Source organism: Cryptotermes secundus, unplaced genomic scaffold, assembly GCF_002891405.2.
Source record: "Cryptotermes secundus unplaced genomic scaffold, Csec_1.0 scaffold120, whole genome shotgun sequence".
In the NCBI taxonomy this organism is placed as follows: domain Eukaryota; kingdom Metazoa; phylum Arthropoda; class Insecta; order Blattodea; family Kalotermitidae; genus Cryptotermes; species Cryptotermes secundus.
In genome coordinates this window covers 1,000,500-1,022,521 of record NW_019742442.1, presented here as the reverse complement: position 1 = coordinate 1,022,521, position 22,022 = coordinate 1,000,500, and the positions used below count along the sequence as shown (strand labels likewise).

Below are 22,022 nucleotides of genomic sequence, written 5' to 3'. Positions count from 1 at the left end.
TTTTAAAGTGCTACTACAAGAATATCAAATTTGACGTGTGCAACATAATCTACATACCAGACATATATCAACGATGTAGATATTGATAATACGAAGAATATGACATTGTGTTTTTAAATGTTAAATTTTAGACTGGGGTCAGTGTGGCAGCAACGTTAAGAGTATACACCTGATGATGGCCGATAGAGGCCGAAACATGTAGTGTAGAAAGAACAAGATCAAAGACATATAATATATATTGTTTGCACTTGGGACAGAATTTGTGTCATTTATAGCTGTAGTTAATCAGACATGAGTTGTCCAGTGATTAAAGTTAACTCTTTCTAAGGGACCTAACAGAGTAGTTGTCTTCCCACTCATCTGAGGACAGAAATGGATTCGGTTCCCAAAACGTTGTGTTTTCTAGTTCTTAGAATACTGGATGATGGACAAAGTACAAAAATCCAGTAATTCTTATTATTTCAAAATATTCCGCACTAGTTATGCACTTAACTCATAGTCTGTAATGGGCTTATGTAGCCATCCTGCTGTTATTGTGACACCACCATCATTATGAACATCACACAAGCTACAGAGTCATAACCATAATTAGAAATTATACGGTGTGATTCAGAAGTCTGCCAAATTTTATGGGTATATTAATTAGTTGATTTTGAGTAAAACTTCAAGTTACAGAGAGAGATTTTGAACAATGTAACATATTTCATTATTACACTACACTTATTTTAGTTTTACATTAAGTTGTTGTGAAACTGTTTGTTAGAAACCCTTATTTCTGGTATGTCTGTCTTATGTTTTACCTGATACTACTTCTTAAATTTTCTGAACTAGACCCATGTTACTCAACAAACTTGATTAATTCACGTATGATGTTTGGCTGTCTCCTCCTGAATCACTCTGTATATACTGTAGTAGCACAGTGCAATGTTATACTGTAAGCAAAGTTTAGTCTTTATCTCATCCTATGGCTTGGCAATTTAATGTAACATGTGATACAATACGAGGTACCCAAAAGAAAAACGGAGCAATATGGAAATATGGGATAAGTAGGGGTTAGAAAAAATTCTAGTTCACAACCACCTCTTACTACCTGCCTCAGAAAACATCACATCTCTGTTACAAGACTGTCATTTACATTGTTTAGGAAGACAGACAGACAGACTGACTGACCGTCAGTGGTAACGTGACTCTGACTCTGTTGCTTATTCTGAGAACTGAATGAAACCCAAAATGTTTGTGAGTGGGCAAAATGAATACTAAAAGTAAGTGAAGCACAGAGTTTCAACTAATCTATAATGTTCATTAGTTGCACCCTGTTGTGTGTGTCAGACATATATATGTATATATGTAACCTATAATGGTTCAAGAAATGATTTTCGTTGTTTACTTTCCATACAGTACAGACAATATCAAACTTCCAATTGGTCCATGGAAACATGTGAAAAGTAAAAAATCAATGACTGATTCGATGTTGTATAACATCAGTTAAGTTTTATCTTGTTTTATACAATAACTTTTAGTTTTTATATAATCTGACTTATTGTATTTTTAAGCAAAGTATTTTAAATGATTAATAACATTGTATCCAATCTAATGTACAGCAGTTCAATGGTATATGTTTGTTAATATATGGTTGCCTGATGATGGCCGTTAGTGACTGAAACATGTAGCGAAACCATAGCTGGGCGCTAACCTTGATTTTTTCTGTTTGTTGTGTTGTGACGGTCAATAAAAGAGTTGTATATTGTAACACAACACGATGCATGAAATGAAAATCTTCACTACATTTTATATATGCTGCAATGACTATTAAATATGCTTATCATTCAGAAGTGTGTAAATAAAAATCATGGTTTTCTATGTAACAATGTTGCACATTAGCTGTTTCAGGCAACTTCACACCATGCAACATCGATGGACTTCTTTGCCTTAACAATATATACAGTAAGAAACTTATACTTAATGGTTCTATAGTAACGTTTAAAATTATAATAAAAATAAAATTATCCAGTTGTAGACTGAAAATGACCACAGTAATAACGAGTAAATGCCTACATTTTGAAAATTTGATGAATAAAATGTCACGCAAATAGAACTGAGTCATCCTCGAGTTCAAGTGATGCCAAAAATCCCTTATTACAAAAACTATTATATGATGAAGTGCTATAAAATTCCTTGCATTTGGATAGATTCTTTGATACATTCTAAGAAATACAGTAGAACTTGGTTATAACGTCATCAAAGGGACCTAAAAAATAGTGTCGTTATAAACGAATGTCGTCGTAACCGAAATGGGCACTTCCACAGTAGCCTTATGTTAGTCACGTAAAAATCTACCAAAAAACCGAGTTAAAATGTTGCATTTTTTAGTGAAATACGTAGTTAAGTACAGACTAACGTAACATTAACGTGGAATTGATATGGATTCTCCATATCGTTTGTACTGTAGAATTCACCAAACCAAATTCGCGGCATACATCAGCTTTTTTCCTTCCATTTTCTATTTCACGAATCACTTTAACTTTCTCTTCAATGCTTAAAACTTTCCTTTTCATTGCCATGTTTTCGCTACTGCACTTCTCTGGGTTTAGGCAGGAACACTATAGGGTAAGTAGACAATGTGAGGTCCTGTTAGACGAGATTCTAGGAAAGGAATGCAGTTAACAACCTGCCGCGTCCTCTTGCACTATTCACGCAGTCCCACCCCACACCCTTGTTTTCGCATAAAACCCACGCTTCTCTTGCAGCCCGCGGTCGTATTCTTCCAGGACAGTCACGTCAGCAAGTAGAGAAAGTGAGGGTGGGCAGACACATCGAACTTTCCCACGATATCAGAGAAATTCAGGAATGAAAATGACGTTACATACGAGGTTGATGCATCTGTGCATGTCGTACTAAGCAAGGTATAAAAACAGTTGCTTTATGAGGAATTAGTTCGTACCATTGAATATTTGACGCAATAGACAAGGTGTCGCAGAAACCGATGTTGCTATAACCAAGTTTTACTGTATATATATATATAAAACATGAGTTCTGTAATCGTGAATGCCATGGAACTTATTTGGGTATGAAATCTGGTCTCTTTCTCTGAAAGAAGAAAAAACATATGGGGTGTTTCAGAATACATATGAAGAGCATATTTTGCCCTAAGAAAGAAGAAATAATGAAGGATGGAGAAGCTTATACATTGAACAGCTACTTTTGACTTAATATTGTTTGGCTGATTAAATGAGAGGATGAGAATAGCAAGGTATATAGCATGCACAGATAAATAAGAAACACCAATTTTGGTAATATGACCCCAAAGAAAGATACCACTTGTGAGGATATGAATCAGGTTTTGCTGGTTTGGGATAGACTGCAGTGTTGCTGATGGTCCTCATTATGTAGCACTGGCATGGACCACACAGAAAACACTGCTTCCGACAATTCCTCTATTGTTGCATGTTTTATTCAATATTGCAGAACTGTGTTCACCACACCACACCTCTACTCATTCCACTAGTTTGGCCTTTAGCTGTCATGTCATAGTACATATTTATACCATATATCATGAAAATACGTCACCTGGTTCAAAACTCATGACGGGACAGACAAGCATGATGGTACCACAAGCCATTTTTCTTAGAAGAGCATATGATAAAAACATTTAAATTTTTCATAATTGATTCTTCCAGCAAAATCCATTTTGCTTTAAATTATAACAAAAATGTGATTTAACTGAATGTAAGTTACAAGTGTGCACAACACTAAATCCATGAAACAAAGTCTTTCTTTAGAAGCTGATGGTCATCCAGCTTGTCAAAGAATAGGGAACCTGCGGGTTCATTCTGTATCCAAAAAGGAAACTGGCCTCTAACCTTAGCAAGAAGAACCAGTCTCTCACATCCTATTTCTTTAAAATTAACTTTAATATTATGCTTCAGTCCACAACTACATCTCCAAACCAAGTCAAAGACAGTGTGTAACATTTTGTAATGTGCTAGTTTTTATGGTGAGAGTTGATTATAGAGTTTACTGGTACTAGAAATGAAACACACTCCAAATACATTCCTTCTTAATAGGTGATCTAGTGAAACTGAAGGGAAAACACTCAGAAAGTGAGATGGAATCGGGTATGACATGTGACTGCAGTGCTGACTGCAATGAACCAGACCAGTTCATACTACATGAGGAGAAAAAGTGAGTGTAATGTACATACACAGTACCAAGGCTTTGTTTATGCCTAATGCCATAATATGAGGAGCATTCCATATATAATGCCTCCTTTCAATGAAAACCACAACAGATACAGAAAGCATAATAACACAGTTAAATAGAGCAAGATTTCAGCTACTTACAGTTATAATCACCACCATTCATTATGCACTTTTGCCAGTGATGAACAAGAGCCTATATGCTGCGCCTGTAAAAGTCTGCGCCAGCAGAGGTGAGCCACTTTCTTACAGCTGCAATGACAGCATCATTGTCTGGAAAATGTTGCCTACATAGTGCATCTTTCATAGGCCCAAAGAGATGGAAGTCTGAAGGTGATAAATCAGGGCTATAAGGTGGATGTGGTAGGACAGTCCAGCCAAAGTTTGCAATGTACGTGGCAGTCGCCAAACTGTTTGGGGTCTAGCATTATCATGTTGCAAGCGAAAGGTTGTCTGCTTCTCTGGCCTGGCTCGGGAAATGCGGGCTTTCAGCTTAGTCAGCATTGTCTTATAGTGTTCAAAATTGACAGTCTCGCCAGGCTCCAGGAAATCCAAGAAAATCACACCCCACCTATCCCAAAAGACCATGCACATCACTTTCCTTGCTGATGGCTGTGTCTTGAACTTCTTTTTTCTTGGGGAATCCGGATGTCACCACTTCATGGACTTTCTTTTGGATTCCAGCTTGTAGTGGTGACACCACGTCTCATCTCCAGTGACGATGCTCTCCAGAAACATGTCACCTTCAGCCTCAAACTGGTGCAACAGGTCCTGACTGGCTTCCATTCGATGAGTTTTGTGGTCCTGCGTAAGCATCCTCGGGACCCACCTGGAACAAACTTTGTGATAATCCAGCTTCCCCAACATCGTTTCCAGTGTATTACAGCCGATATTAAGCCGTGCACACAGTTCCCTGGTCATTATCCACCGATCTGTATGGATGACCTGATCGAGGCACTGTTCATTGTGAGGAGTGGCCGCTGAGCAGGGACGCCCAGAGTGTGGGTTGTCGTGCACTCCACTTTTGCCACTGTTGAAACACACTACCCACCGCCTCACTGTACTGACATAGACTGAATCGTCTCTGTACACCTTTCGCAAGCATCGATGGATGTCAATGGGTGCAATTTGTTCGGCAGTGAGAATTTCAGTAACACATCTCTATTTCGTAGGCACTTCTATGTCAGACACCATTTTGGTAGACTGCTCTTCTGTCACTATCTGTCGCATAACAACCAAACTAACAGTACGTTGGCGGGAAGGTTCAACCTTTACTACAATACCACCAACATCCAGCTCAGACGTTATAGATTAACACAAAAAAATAGGAGGTATTATACATGGAGTGCCCTTCATACAAACACCAGCTGATATCTTATTAGTTTGCATCAGTTGCTTATCAATAGGCAATAAAATCATTCAAATTATATAATTTATCCTTTTGTAGTCTGTGGGGACTGCCTCTGTGGTCTATTGGTCAGAGTTCCTGGCTACAGATCCAGAGGTATTGGGTTCGATTCCCAGTGCTACCAGATTTTCTGAGAAGTAGTGGTTCTGCAACAGGTTCCACTCTGCCTCATGAAGATAATTGTGGAGCCATTTCAAGGAAATAGCGGCTCTGGTCTAGAAAACTGGGATTAACGGCTGTGGGGAACCGTTGCGCTGACCATGTGACACTCTCTATCCACAAAAGTTGGCACTGACTTCACCAACAAGTGGTGGTCGCTTGGTCAGTATAGCTTGCGGACTACAGGTCATGAAGTTTGTAATTTGTTTGTAGTCTGTGGGTAATGGTATGTATACCACGTTATGCCTCTTGATTAAGCTTTTCCATTCTAGTTTTAAATTAACTTTCTTCTCTTAGACTGTTTCCACAGAATCATACTTTCTGTTGTTGAAAAGCCTCAAACTGTTTAAAGGTGGCTGGCCTCTTTCCTGTGCTGCTATGGAAAAGGAAGTAAAATTTGTCAAAATGACACAATTCTCCGTATTAAATGGATAAAATAAAACACAAATATATGTTTATGCACAACTCTTTTCACTCAGTGACACAAACCACAGACTTTTACCAGTTTTCTCAACTAAAACAATCCTGAAGGACTAGTTCTTAACATGTAATGCATATATGATTTTTGATAATGCATACATGTCATAACATTTACTTCAATTACTCCTCTATAAGGCATTTCTCAAGCACATACACTATCACTACATGCAACTAGAGCATTTTAAAATGTGGCCACCATTATACCAACAACACAAAAATCCTCAAGGGTATTGAGGTTTGAGACATTATCAAGTTTAATTTCCAATCTTGGGATACCTTACATTCTAGATATTTTGAAGAAGGAAGTCCAAGTAGAACACATAAAGCCTTTCTTCTTATTGCAAAGATTTCTGTTGTTGAGTACTATTGTCACATTAAAATTTGTGAAGAATTTATTACTTAAATACACATTCTACGTTAAATTTGTTGAACATAGCCTCAAGTTTCACATCATGGCCACATTTGGAATTGTTGGCTAACAAACAACAATACGTATACACACAATGTGTGGGTTTATTTGTACAAAATTTCATATTTCTAGTTTAAATAGTTTCAGTAGTTAATTAATCACTGCCATCAAACCAAATGCCAAAGAAACTTTTTGGATGGCATGTCATACATTCAACCCCCCTCCAAAAAAAAAGCAAGCAAATTTATTACCGTATCTCATTTCAGGAACCTAAAGTATGTGTTGCTCCACATCACAAGTTATAATAATCTGCAATGTTACTACCAACTGTAGGAAAATGAAAATGTAGGACCGTGGGATGGAAACCAACGGCATCATGTTCAAACTTTGTGAATGTCTGTTAGCTAGTTCATAAGTTCGGGGGGGGGGCACACAGACACCATAATTATCTCATAAGCCTATTCTTTTCTTAAGAAAGGAAAGTAGGCTAGGAACTCAGAACCTGGCCATTCTTTTCATGCATGTACAGTGACAGAAGCTCTTTCCATATTTCACAACAAACATATCAAAATGTTATTCATAACTGAATATACAATCAATGTTTCTGTGTAGGACCTGAAGTTCTCACAGTGGTGGTTATGAAGATATAACAGTGTTTAGTCTGTTGAAAATCAACAGCTCTGCTTGGCACCTGCCTTCATGCTGGTATCTTGGTCAACTTATTCTTTGATAAGTTTCCTGAAACTTCAGTTGACTTTCAGTGGAATACCCTGCGTTATATCCCAAAAGATATTACTCTTCAGTGCAAGAATATGGACACAGTACATAACTGCTTTAGAACTGTGGTTCTAATGCAACATTACCCATATTGCTTTGTATTTATAGGCTAACAAAGAAATACAGTGAAATAAAGTTTGTGATGGAGACCCTACCAAATGAACGATTACGAAGAAATGTCGTCCGAAGCAAGCTGGACTTGGTTGGTAAGAGTACAAAACATATGTTTGCTATCAGTTTCCAGATACTTATTAATAATCATTTGTTAGAGAATGTTCGATTATCAATTCCACAACAAACCAATTGGCTTCTAGGTACTTATTCAGTTACACTTCAGAAGCCCTTAACCTGAACCTCTAGGCTTGGTCTTATTCAGAAAAGCTGGCATTTATGATTTATGCTTAGGTTATTTTGCAGTGTTTTTTCAATACATATTTTATACACTGTAAACTAGTAGGATAAATAATGAATTGATAGGGATGTGAAAGGAAATGATTGTAGACTATTGCAATAAATGTATAAGGGGTGGGCCTTCTTGGCCGTTGCACTGTGACCACAGTGATCTATTGTGCTTTCGACTACTGCAATGTACTGTCCCAGAATTTTCTTGGAAAGATTATGGAAAGTGATTGGACAATATGTATGAATACACAATTTTGAATTGAGATCTTCTAAGTACTAACCACTCAAATTTAACTTTAACTAGTTGGTACTTAAGAAAATGTAGCCTTCAGTGACAAGAAGCTAACTATTGCACAGCGATTAATTTTATCCTGTCCTCTAGTACCATAATTTGCTGACATACAGAGGCACACACTCTAAACCTTAGCACTAGGTGACGGTGAGTGGTTGGCTTCATTCTGAAACTGAATTATTCCCAGGGAATGAGCCATCCTTGACATGGTAGAGAAATATCATTATACCTTTCGAGATCTGAAACTCAACTGTCCAGGCTTACTTTAGTGACTCATCAGGAGCTGGGAAAGTAAGGCATTACTAAATTTCATGGCCAGGCAAGTGAAACAGTGCAGGAGAACATGGTAAATTGGAACAACCAGTGCCACTCCTACTGTAGATCACAGTGATTTGAAGGGTCATTTAATTACACTCACAACAAGGAATTCAAAAAGATTTTCAGAGAAAGAACGAGAACCAGCAACTGTTTCGCCACGGACGGCTCAAAAATGGAGGACAAACCATTCGTAGGATCCACATCAATAGATATAAAAGATGGTCATATCATGAAATTCAGGATATCTAAGATAGCATCCATATTCATGGCCTAATCATTAGCAATTGCCAAAACACTAGATATCATTGAGAAAATAGACTCTGAGCAAAACTTCATGATTTTTTTGGACTTGGCAAGCATGTTATAAAGCATTAGTAACTCCATTATAATAAGCAACACATTGCACAAAAGATAAAACTGGGAGACTGAAATCACGAGGGAAAAAAAATGCAATTTTACTGGATCCCAGGGCACGGTGGAGTTGAAGTTAATGAGAGGGCCGACTTGGAGGCAAATAAAGCAATCAAAGAAGGCAGAGATAGTCAATTACTATTACCAGTAGCAGATCCTAAAACCCAGAGGAAAAAGAAAGACAAAGAAGAACTTCACAGTTTTTGTCAAAACACCAAATGGGACAGAGGAGAAAGGTACTACAGGAAAGGCTCGTCTCCGTGGTTCCAACAGATAAAAATTAACTGCCATGCCTTCATGTCAATAAACTGTCTGAGAGCGGGACACACCAGCCTTAAAGTAAGCCTAAACAGTTTTAACACTGTGTCCACAGCTGAATGCGAATGTGGTGATGGGCTGCAAACAGAGGAACATATCTTCTGGGACTGTAAACAGTACAAGGACCAAAGAGCAACACTGGCAGACATCTTGTCTGAGAACAGCAAAAAGTATTACCCAAAATAAGTTACAGAGCTCTTAAGGCTACAAAAAAAAAGATTTCTGCAAGGCATCTGTTACTCCATAAACAACATTCCTATATTTATATAAAATAGATATGTAAGAAAAGCAAAAGAAGTAATTGTACTGATTATTTACAGTATACACACAGATTTAAGTCAAGATCCTATATTAACAATCGCAGGGCTACCACTATTATAGAATAAAAAGTTTATTAGAATGTGCTACAGAAGGCCGGATGGGCATTGCCTAGGCCTCTTTTCATAATAACTTTTTTTTTATACGATTAAAAAAAATCTCCTTTTAATCCCATACATTGGTGTTCACGGATATTTTGATACACTGTGTCTACTCATTGACATTAACCCAGGCTCCAAACAACTCCCCTAACTATTTTCATGACCAACAATGGCTTGTGACTTCACAGCTGGTCACCCAAATATTGCATGTTTTCTCCATTATGTCATCCGATATCCAGCTGTTAAATGCACTATTCTAAATATGTGTTGATTTTCAACATACCCATAGTAAAGTGTTTCCCTTCCTAATAAGAATTTGTGTTTCCTATTCTGCTATGAAATATGGCCCACTACCATTAAATGCAGTGTTTAATCTATTAGCCACTTGGTTAACTCCACTATCCATAGCATTGCACTGTGCTCAATACATATATTTTTATACTAAGATATTAAAATTAAACCTCAAGTTACAGCAGAACAACAAAAGCAATATATTGAGTTCTTCATTTTACATGAAATAAAAACACTTGTTTATCAGACCAGTGCTGAAAATACATTTACCACTGGACTCTATTATCTCATCTGTGATGAGTGGGTGAGCATACTTCTAAAGCCCCATAATTATTCATTATGAAACGCCAAACTTCTTTTTTCTTTTTTTCAGTATCCTTAGGAGGGATTGCTGGGTTATTTCTTGGAGCAAGTCTGATCAGCATTGTGGAGATACTTATTCATTTCTTCATAAGGATTTGGACAACACATCCACAAACAAATGATAGCAATGCAACCAAAGATATTCTCAGACAAAGTAAGAAAGATGTTCAGAAGCAACTTTCACATGTACAAAACACAAATACTGAATTTGGTACAACACTTCCATATTATGAAAAGGACTATGGGGTTGCTGCAATTTTCAGCTAAATTCTTCAACATTCACATAAGACATGCTACTGTTTCTGTTTCTGTGAATCTTAGACTTTCTATGTACTGTAATGCATATTAAATTTTTTTTTAACTGGAATGCATGCTGAAGTGTAACAAATAATATGCTTCTTATGTACACACAGCTTTACAATCATATTACAGGAATCTGCAATGTACAAAACATAGTACTATATTTTACTGTGCTAGCACATGAAGAAGATTGAGAAAGAGGCAGAACGAATGTCTCATAGCTGTACGCATAAAAGTATGCTCTGTGGAACTCCAAGGCCCAACACAAAGACTAGACATCTAATCTTGTTGGCAGTAACAACCTCCACACTTCAATCTTACACTTGCAGTTTCTTCTATAGTTCTTTTCCAGTCTCTGAGGTATGCCTTTCATTCTGCATCCTGGAAACTCCAATGCAATGAATTTTACAGCACTGTAACATTGATTCCTCAATATATTCCTTTTTCGCGCATTCTTTGCAAAATTGTAAATGATATGAAACAAAACTGGGAAACTGTCTTTGTCTACTTCATCTGAAGATCTACTGAATTCTGATGAAATTATGAATTAGAGAAGACACAGATGCCTCCCTCCCTGCATCACAGAAGTCAAATTTTGGACTGTGGTCTTCTGGGTTGTGACATGATATATTCTGGACGCAGCCTACACACCTTTCACAACCCAGAAAATCAGTCTATATCAAAGCTGCTGGGTGAATTTAATTTCTGTTCACAATGAACCAGTATACCTTTTATTTCATGTGAAGCTCAAACTGATCACCGATTTTCTAATAAAATGGTTCCTTTGAAAATAAATTTGTATAGATTATAAACTATAAATATCACTAAGAAATAAAACTTTTATTTGAAACATGTTTTGAGTGGTATATACTTAAAGAAACAATAAAAACATACATTCCTCTATTTAGAATTCTTTGTCAACAGAATACAGTTGCGCTATGTTCCAAATATTTGGCACCAATTTCTACCATAAGAATTCAGTACAAGATGAAGAAGGTAAACAACTAAAATTGATTTGTACCTGTAATAATTGAACATCAAGCTCACAGAGCTAGTAGTTAGAAATATTACACAGGTCAGTAATTGATTTCTACTGTCCTGGGTCAAGCTGAAAGTTACAGAAACAACATAACATTATTATTATATATATATTATTATATATACAGCAATAAATCACATTCAACTCTGACACATCTTCATTTGGTATAAAGGCACTTACACTGTGGTGAAAATGTGATGATATAGTCTACTACAGTATAATAAGACAGGGCTGCTGTCAGAAAACTCAATATTCAGTTGTCTAGAAAAATGATACTGGATATCCACAATTCTTGAATTTCTTTGGCAGTATCAGTACATGTGTGAAAACTAAGCACTGAGCATTTTATTTTTGATTTATCACATTTTTAATGCGGTTTGCCTGCTACAGCCAACTCTCGAGGCATTGAAATCCAAAGGCCCAACACTGCTACCACAGAAGCCTGCAATTGGATTCAGTGCCAAGCAAGTTAAATTCAATCCATAAATACCTAACTCTACTAACTTCTGAAACATTAATTACCCTAGAATAACTGCATAAACTTTATTCTGTTCATGTAATTTCTCTCGCTTCCAAGGTGGTTCAATTTGCTTCCTCAACTTACAAATATTTGGTATATATTTTCTTCCTTCAAGGAATAAACTAATCACACCAACTTGACAGATTATAGGCTGTCAGTGACAGTTTTTTAAGTAGAAGTATCATCCATTTCCCATGTCTATTCCTCTCAACTTTATCATGTACCACAGTTTTAAATGTTATCATGGGATATGGTATTTTACTGATTTCTTTCATATGTCTTCTGAAACCACAAAGGCTAACAACAATGTTGTGAATCACATACCAAAACTCAATCACCATATTCTATACAACTAGTCCACAACAGAATCTCTTAGTTATGAAATTTATGGACATGGAAAAGATCTGATTCTACAACTGCACAGTCATGTTTACTAAAAATAAGAACAATAAACAGTGTGTTCAACTGCAATGGCAAAATGCTGCAAGTGATAGCATGATAGCAGCTTACAGCATGACCATGAAGGAACAGCCTATGGATCTTATCTGCAAGCATCACTCGCTCTCCCTATTTACATAGAACCTATGGATCTTATCTGCAAGCATCACTCGCTCTCCCTACTTACATAGAACCTACGGATCTTATCTGCAAGCATCACTCACTCTCCCTACTTACATAGAACTTCTTTACTAACTACTCTAAAAAAGTGATACTAACTTACCATATTTTACAGCAACTGCTGGAAGTGACCACATCTGCTTCTGATCATGCCTCACAGTGCCTAAACATGTAGCATAACATTTTCTGGAGTTAGTCCTCTGAAACTGATGCAATTACACATGCTATGGAATGAAGGTTTCTTCATTCTATATTTATGTTATTTTTCATATTGACATGTTCAATAAGGTAATACTCCTTTGATACACATGACTTTGTAGGAACTTGTACTTGTGGGTATTTACTAATAAGCTAATAAGCTGCCAAATGCACTTTCTGTAAGCTTTCTTTCCTATGAAGGATTTGACTATGAAAACTCACGGCTGAATTATATACCTCCCTGAAAGAAAAAGCAAATTCAAATCTCAAGATAAAATGATCTGAGAAAGCAGAGCTTTTACATGCTATCACACTAGGTTTGTTGACTGCGAATGGGTGTCACCATATATCTATCACAGACAAAACACACTGCTGACTCTGTTCATAGCATTCATACTGTAATGTTTTTGGAGTAGGTACTTCCATGGTAATGCAATAACAGTGGGCCATTGCGTAGATAATGCCGAAACAACGAATGTCTTTTCCCAGAGATGGACAATGAAGGTTTGTTGCGCAACAATGGACTGTCGAAACAGCAGAAACAGAGCCGTGAGAAATGGTGTCTGGTATTCGGTCCAAAGAACACCTATATAAGGGGGCAACATACCAGACATTGCAGAGTTGGGTAGATGAGCACTGAGCCAGAAGTCAATGTTAAGAGTGTTGCAGTCAAAGGCAGTCTAGTATTCACCGAGATATAGTGGAAGCAGTAATTGTGATACTGCAAGTGATAATAATTGTAGAGTGTGTCAGCCTCGTGATGATAATTGAGGAGCTATTTCAAGGAAATAGCGGCTCCAGTCTAGAAAACCGAAATTAACGGCCGTGGGGATTCGTAGTGCTGACCACACGACACTCTCTATCCGCAAAAGTTGGCACTAACTTCGCCAACAACCGGCGGTTGCTCGGTTGGTATAGTTCGCTTGCGGACTAAAATCACGGAGTTTGTTCTTTTTGTTTGTTTGTGAGTGCAGAAGTGAAGCACAATAAATATTTGCTACATCCTTGACAGCGTGAAGTTATTTGTCGTGTGACATACCCAACACATGACGATATGTTTTCATCTTTAACTTCTTACTTTAAATTTTGTGGTTTATTTTAAAACTTCCCAGTGTCTAGACTATGGAGCATCAAATGACAAGATGACTGATGAATTGGAAGGGATCTGGAAAAAGTGGTTGTGTTCTGCTCAAGGGATTAGGCAAACAATGAAAAACTTGAGTCAGGATAGCCAGTATCATAGTTGAGATTAGAACAAAACACCTACTAGACATAAGACCATTACTGCATTATCACTTTGCCAGTGTTACCTTACTGGTCATGTCAATATGAAGAAAAAAAAAATACAAATGTCGAGAGCAGGAAATCTTCATGCCATAACACGTATAGCTGCTTTAGTTTCCAAAGACTAATTCTGGAACATGTCACAAAACTTGGTTAGGCACTGTGAAGTATACTTGAAGGCAGTGATGGGTCACTTACAGCAGTTCTTTCAAATGCAGATACTTTACTTCCTAATCAGTATCAGATTGCCTACATGGCAGCGCCATAGAAATGGCACATTGTAACCTTATGAAGATAATATGGTAGCAAACTTTTATGAAAGATAAGAGTATCAGCAAGATAAGCAAATCACTTCTACCACTGAATAATAACAATTAGTGGGATGACTATAAAATTCTGCAGTTTAAGGTCATATTTCATTCATCACTGAATTACAGTGTTATGTCCTTAGAAATCTGGAAGAACAGAATGATACATTTTCTACTTAAGAAATAGCATGATGCAGTCTTGTATGCATGTGTAACAGCAGTTCAATTGAGTAACATCGACCACAAACATCACATCCAAACTTTTTCTTGTTGCTTTGTTGTTGCTTCTGCAACATCATTGTCAATTGATGCCTCCTCTGGATCATCTTCCTCTCCTGATCAAATGCTGCAAACTCTTTATCTGTATGCACTTTTTCATGCAATGTTACTGAACGTCTATCTATAAATGCTTCATCACAGTAACTACATGGGTAACGTCTGACAGTCCTAGAAACAACTACTGATCCACTTCGATTACCAATGCCTGTGTTTCCAGTAACATTGCTGCTGGAATGGGTTTTGCCTACTTTGTGTAGTTTCCGGTGTAATTCTAAGTTACTGGAATTTAAAAAACCCTCTCCACACTCACCACAAAAATGCTGTGGCAACTTCCTGTAGCACTTCATTCTGGTTCCTTTGCATACTTGAGATTGCTTGTGTTTCCTCAGGGTGGATTTGAGAATAAATTCTCGTCCACACACTTCACATTTATGCCTATGTTTCGATTTCTTTGCAGAGTGCAACCGTCGATGATTGAATAAAACTGTTCTTGATTTAAACATGAGGGGGCAAGAACTGCAGTGGTACTGTTTCTGCAAACCCCTGCAATGGTTCTTGTGTACATGAAGAGCCATCTTACAGAAAAAGATTCTTGCACATGATTTGCACTGATAAAATTTACGGCGAAGTTTACTCTGAGATACCATTAATTTCTTCAAAGTTTTGCAATCCTTCCTAAACAGATGTGATATCTCTATACATTTGTTTTTGTTTGCTAGATTATTACTTTCATCTTCATTAACTTTCTTCTCTTCATTAGCTGCGTAAACCGTAGCCTGAATTTTTTCTTGAATCTTCTGCTTTAATTTTGAAACAAGTGCACTTCCAAGGAGTGAGTGTAATGACGATGTTTCCTGTTAAGGAAGATACAAATGACTATATATTAATGCTTGAAGTGGAACCAAGGAGGAGGGGCCATTGAGATGACAATCTTAACCAAGAGACAAAATAAGGATTANAAAAAAAAAAAAAAAAAAAAAAAAAAAAAAAAAAAATGATTATGGAATGGACTACAAAAAGCCTAGGGAAGCTTCAGATAACCTACTGGGTGACAGGGAACCACACAGAGTGACCAGTTTACAGTGGATGATGGATGCAATAGAATGGAGTCACATCCAAGAGGTAAGACTGTTAAGTAAACAAACGTGTAAAAAATCTCTGGAAGTGAAAGCCTGCAGGAAATGAGATTTTGTAGAGACTATGATACTGCATTCAGCTCCAAAATAATTTATGCCCATTAAATTACACAAAAGTGTAGTAACTTTAGTCTAGAATCTGCTGTGGGAAAATTCTAATGACAAATTTTCTCAGCGTCTTGAGCATGAGAGATTTAATAAGAGTGGAAATTATTATGCATGGAAAGAGTGGTACAGATGAATACAGATGGTGAACTAGGTGGACCAAGGCAGGAAGACATCATGATCTAATAAATTAATACATATCATTATATTTTCTATTATCTTGTTCATAACACTAACAAGTATACAAATTGGACAAAATATAAATAGAACAGAACTATGGTGCAATTAATATTGTTAAGCTTCATTGCTTTATGAAGAATTCTTTCTTGTACTGTAGCCCTTCTTTTAACTGCGAGATGTGAAAGCACAATGTAAGTGAAATAAAAGTAAAGCTATCCCTGTAACAGGCCATGAAGGCCCATAGGGTTGTGAGACGTTAAGGGTCCCACATTATCTAGACAATCGGCTCAAAGATGGCGGTAAGGTTTCCAGCCTTACGCGCCAGCCGCACTTTACTCCCCAGAAAAATTATTTAATTAATTCCTGGTACTCATTTCTGTCAGAGGCTGAGTCGACCCCAGGGCCATAGTGTGGTTGGAAGGATTAGGTCAATTGAAAAAATCCAATGAACTCATTGGTAGATAGCATAATGTAAAATATAATAATAATAATAATAATAATAATAATAATAATAATACACCAGCTAGGACAGCTTAGTGAGTAAAGTGGTTAGAAAGTGGATGACCAGGATTCAATTCCCAGTGAGGGAAAGGTTTTTTTCTGTTTACTTGTGCATTCAGTTTGGCTCTAAGGCCTAGCCAGTCCATCATGTAATGGGTATTGCTGACTCTCTACAGGTGAAGTAGTCAGTGCATCAAACTGGCCACTCACCTCCATCTAATACTGAGGTTAAGAAGGTGTGGAACTTCACACCAGGGCAAACATTTAACTTCAGGAATATGAGGTGTGTTCAAAATGTTTCCCAAATTTGTCTATAAATAATATCTTTCTGTACTCAGAGCTTATTGAATATTGCCCCCTTCAAAAGACCTCTTATACAGCAATGCACCTCTCCCACCGGTTTTTCCAATTTTGGAAGCACTGGTTGAAGGATATCTGTGGTATAGCCTTCAAGTCATTCGTTGCATTAATGATGTTGTCTTCTACTGTATGAAATCTTCTTTCTTTAAGGGTAGTTCTGACTTTAGGGAATATAAAATGATCAGGAGTGGAAAGGTCAGGTGAATAGGGGCATTGTTGAAGGGTAGGAATTGAATATTTTGCCAAAAATTGTCTAATAGACAATGATGTGTGAGCAGGCGCATTATCATGCAGGAGCCTGCATTCCGCAGTCCACATTTCAGGCCACATTCTTTGTACTACATCCTGCAGACATTTCAGAACTTTAAAATGCTGAGATAAGCTCTTAATTGTTTGGATGACCTTCGGAGCAAATTCATAATGCACAACGTCTAGATGTTCAAAGAAGGCAAGCAGCATTTCGCAGCATTTCTATCACTCACAAGTGCACCTCTTGTGTTTTCTTGGGGTAAGGCAAAGTAGAACTCTTCCAAGGTGAGGACTCTTGTTTGGTTTCAATGTTATAACCATAAAACCATGTCTCATCACAGGTAATAACATTTTTAAAACGATTTTCATTGCAATTTGCAATTTGATATTTTCACAGATGGAAAATCGCTGCAGTTTTGATCATCAGTCAAGAGCTTTGGCACAAAGTTTGTTGAGACCTGATGCATTCGTAAGTCTTCCATTAAAATTGTGTGGCATGAACCAATGATATTCCAACCTCTTCTGCAACTTCTCGGACAGTCAGTCGATAATTTCCACAGATAATGTTTCTCAACTGAACAATTAGAGGTTTGGATCTTGAAGCTGAAGGTCGGTCAGAGCACTCATAGTCATCTATTGAAGTTATACCATTTTTAAAAAATCTCACCATTTGTAGGTCATTTGATTCAAAGGATAATTACTGTAAACTTCACACAACATGTTTCAGGTTTCTGCAGCTGAAACAGAAGTTAACACAAGCTCTTTGCTCCTTTACTGACTACATACTCAATGTAACAACAAAACACACTCCATCACAAAACTGGTTATAAAAGCTAAATGGAATGCCCGATCTATTTGGAACAAAGTGGCTTGCATAACTAACGCTTAGGTTGCAAGGTCACTCAAATGACACCTAACATGACTGATGTACTACTGATTTATAGACAAAATTCAGGAAGTTTTGAACACACCAAACATATGAAAATGTGACAGAATTTAAATACCCAGCAACAATATGGACAGAACATACAAGATGCACTGAAAAGGCTCAGGATAGGTTGAATGCAGTGATTCTGTGACAGTGGTACTGAACTTTCTGACTTCAGTTCTACAAAAGTAGTTCAGTCCACAATTTATCAATACACTTAACATTCTCAAGTCTGAAGTTTCTCCCTATACATAATTCAATATTTATGATTCCAGCCACATTAACTCAATTATGCCACTGTTCATTAAGGTAAAAGGTAGGTAAAGCTACCACTGTAACAGGCCATGAAGGCCCATAGGGTTGTGAGACGATGAGGGTCCCACACTATCTAGACAATCGGCTCAAAGATGGCGGTAAGGTTGTCAGTCTTATGAGCCAGCCACGCTTTACTCCCCAGGAAAATTATTTAATTAATTCCTGGTACTTATTTCTGTTAGAGGCTGAGTAAACCCCAGGGCCTAGTGCAGCTGGAAGGATTAGGTAAACTGAAAAAAAATCCAATGACCTCATCAGGACTTGAACCTGCGACCTTCCGGCTTGTAGCATAGCCCCTCAACCGCTAAGCTATCACGTGCCCTACATCTGAATATAATGTGATATTATTTACCTGGAATGGAGAATCCTGTATAACGTGACCATTTTCCTGATCCTTATTGCATACAGTTAGATTACTGTCAGTGTTTACAACAGAATTCCTGTGTAAGAAACAAATGATCTTCTTAGTAGTTGTCAACTGTTTTACACAGAGCTTCAACAGAAGTATACACACATGCATATATGCATTCTCTCTCCCCATTTCTCCCATACACATATACACGTGCGTCGCGCGCGCGCGCACACACACACACACACACACTTAAAAACATGGAGGTGTGCATACGCACGCTCTCTCTCTCTCTCTCTCTCCTTTAAGGTTTCATCTCTGCAGCAGCTTCAGGTCTGAACAGAGAGACTAGACCCTGTCTGAAGCTGTGTGGTCATTATACTTGCTATACTTGCTATCTCCCACAAGTGCAAGTAGAATAATCTGCCTCATGAGTGTTACAATTTTAGAAAGAGAGCCTTCCACCTCACCAGATGGCCAGATATTAGGTCTATAATTGGGAACAGTGATCCAGAAATAAAGCTTAAATCTATTAACTCCTTAACACCCACAGTCTTTCATATACATATATTACGACATATTTGAAAACTCAAACTTAAATATTTGAATCAAGGAACAAAATCTAATTTCTGCATGTTATACATGATATGTAATTTATTTATTAAAGTTTTAATCCATTTAGACGAACACTAAAACTGTGTTAGTTGCCAGTCTCCATTAATTCTGAAAATGGTGAATGGGCAAGGAGCGAAGCCAAGCTTCAAGATGTCTGGCAGAAACAATTACAATATTCCTTTACATACTATCAAAGGAAACAGGATGAAAGATCACACTACAGACAGAATGACAAAAAATATCAGAACAGTAAGTCGCTGGCGCCCCATCAAACATAAGTAACTCATATAGCCACCATGACATCTTGCTTAGTAAAAGTCAATTACTGTAGATGAACATAATTCTAATGGCAATACACCACAACAAAATTAACTTTCTGTCTCCTTCAAAGAAAAATATGTTATTTCAGTAAAACAAAATATGATGAAGTTTAATCTAGACTTTAACATGAATTACGATTTCCAAGGGAAGGGACTAAAACTTCATGTACAAGCTGTATGTAACATAGCTGGCTGTGTGGTTTTTTGATGAATCAGTGTGAAACATAACAATCTTCTGATAAATGGTGTAGTGACATTTGGCGTTATGTAAGTGCTCAAAAGTCTTCATCCATCAACTTTTTGACTATAACATCTGTTCAAAATATCCATTTTGTAACCAGTATGGCCCAAGCACAGAAGTAATAAATATGTTGATAATATTTTTGCTGCTGAAACATGACCTCATTGTGAAACAATTACAAAATATAAAAATCACATACTTAAAAGTCTTTGCCCATTTTGTCTTCCAATGGAAATATTTGTTTCTTATTGCTTTTATTATCTATTGCATTGTAATTTGTCTTTTCTGATACTATAGGATGTCTCCTCACAAGTACCTTCCCTCTCCTTCAAGCAAGCAGCACATAATTGGTTTCACTAGGATAGTCACATGGTAGCATCTCAAAGTAATTCCATATTCCCTGGACTATAGTAACCAGAATCTAAGCTCACCAATGTGCCCACAGAATTGTATACTGCTCTCTCAAATGTGGAACACCAAAACTTACTATTACCATAATTGACANCCGGTTAATCCGCCCCCGGATAATCGAGAGTTGACTGTATTACCATAATGGACCTAACAATGAAATGCTTGTTCTCAGAAAGATCCCAACAAGATAACCATTTGAGATTACTGGAGAAATAATGGGAAGTTATGGCATCAGTCAAAGCATTTCCATACCCAAGCACCATGTCATAGATGTTGGTCTTCATAGAAAACATCCTGTAAAGAAATAACCAATTTTGGCAAAAAATCAGAAGGTGTAACTTCAATTTGCCAAGGAACATGACCACTAGACCAGTAAAAAGTTGGCTAAAATATGGACTAACAAGTCAAACTTCAATATGTTCAGTTCTGATGGCGTGCATGATGTAAGATGTCAAATCACCAAAAATTTGACTTCAAATTCTCCACAATTAAACATGGTGGAGGCATTATGGAGCAGAAGATGCATAATGATATCCAAACCATCATTCTCCCCCATTCCAGTAACAAGATACCTTGCAGCTGGATTTTCCCAAACAACCAAAATACACTTCCAAGCTCCATCAAGAATAGTTTGCCACAAAGAAACTCTACATTTTGAAATGGCTTTCAGATAAATTTAACAAATGTGACTGAGACAAAATTTCTGGGATGAATTATTGATGATACTATTTCGTGGGAACAGCATATTGATTATGTTATTGAAAAATATAAAATATACTGTCCCTTTAGATACGTTAAAGCTAATTTATTTTGCTCATATACATTCTATCATGAGTTATGGTATAATTTTTTGGGGTGGCTCTTCTTATGTTAACAAAGTTTCTATATTGCAAAAGAAAGTTATTAGAATTATAACAAATTCTAGACCAAGAGAGTCTTGTAGGGACATTTTTAAGAATTTGGAAATAATGACGTTCTACTCTCAGTTCATATATTCATTACTTTTATACACAATTAATAATAAACATTTAATTAATTTTAACAATGAGGTTCACAAATATAAAACTATAGCCCTCAATAATTTATATTGTGACATGTTGACCCCTACCTCCCCAGCTGCACGTAGCGGTAACATAGCGCTCGCGTAGTCGGCAAGTAATCACCCCGCATCCTGGTAGCTATGCAACGCGCGGTGACGTCACGAGCGGAGCCGAAGTGAGCCCAGCGGAGCCGACGTTAGCCGAGTCCCCGCAACCTTGAGGCTATACGCCACGTCACACTAGCAACAGCGTCCTAGGCTATACACCACGTCACACTAGCAACAGCACACGGCTATATAAGCGGAATGCACAGTAGCTACGAGTTAGTTGTAAATTGGCTACCACAGAGTTACAAAGTAACAGCCGACTACAGTTGAAACATAGCAGCCTGCGAGTGTGCGATAGCTAAGAAGTCAGCGAGCGGAAGACTTATTGTGTGCTTTCCAGACATAGTGAGTGTTATACTTGGAGTGTGTAATTCAG

General features: G+C 37.3%; 2 protein-coding genes across 3 annotated transcripts in view; one reads left to right on the top strand and one right to left on the bottom strand.

Moving 5' to 3' along the window:
• The window catches only part of LOC111873069 (sodium channel protein Nach), a 34,016-nt gene extending 20,324 nt beyond the window's left edge, over positions 1-13,692 (top strand). The window contains exons 8-11 of the mRNA XM_033754968.1: positions 1,882-1,944; positions 4,065-4,182; positions 7,538-7,635; positions 10,254-13,692. Of these exons, the coding sequence (XP_033610859.1) occupies positions 1,882-1,944; positions 4,065-4,182; positions 7,538-7,635; positions 10,254-10,510 (536 nt within the window). The 3' untranslated portion in view covers positions 10,511-13,692. The remainder of the gene's footprint in view (positions 1-1,881; positions 1,945-4,064; positions 4,183-7,537; positions 7,636-10,253) is intronic.
• A 666-nt stretch (positions 13,693-14,358) lies between these two features.
• The window catches only part of LOC111873107 (zinc finger protein 41), a 16,276-nt gene continuing 8,612 nt past the window's right edge, over positions 14,359-22,022 (bottom strand). For both annotated transcript variants that reach the window (XM_023867531.2, XM_033754970.1), the window contains exons 5-6: positions 18,916-19,003; positions 14,359-15,643 (exon numbers count right to left, since the gene is read on the bottom strand). In XM_023867531.2, the coding sequence (XP_023723299.1) occupies positions 14,687-15,643; positions 18,916-19,003 (1,045 nt within the window). In that variant the 3' untranslated portion in view covers positions 14,359-14,686. The remainder of the gene's footprint in view (positions 15,644-18,915; positions 19,004-22,022) is intronic.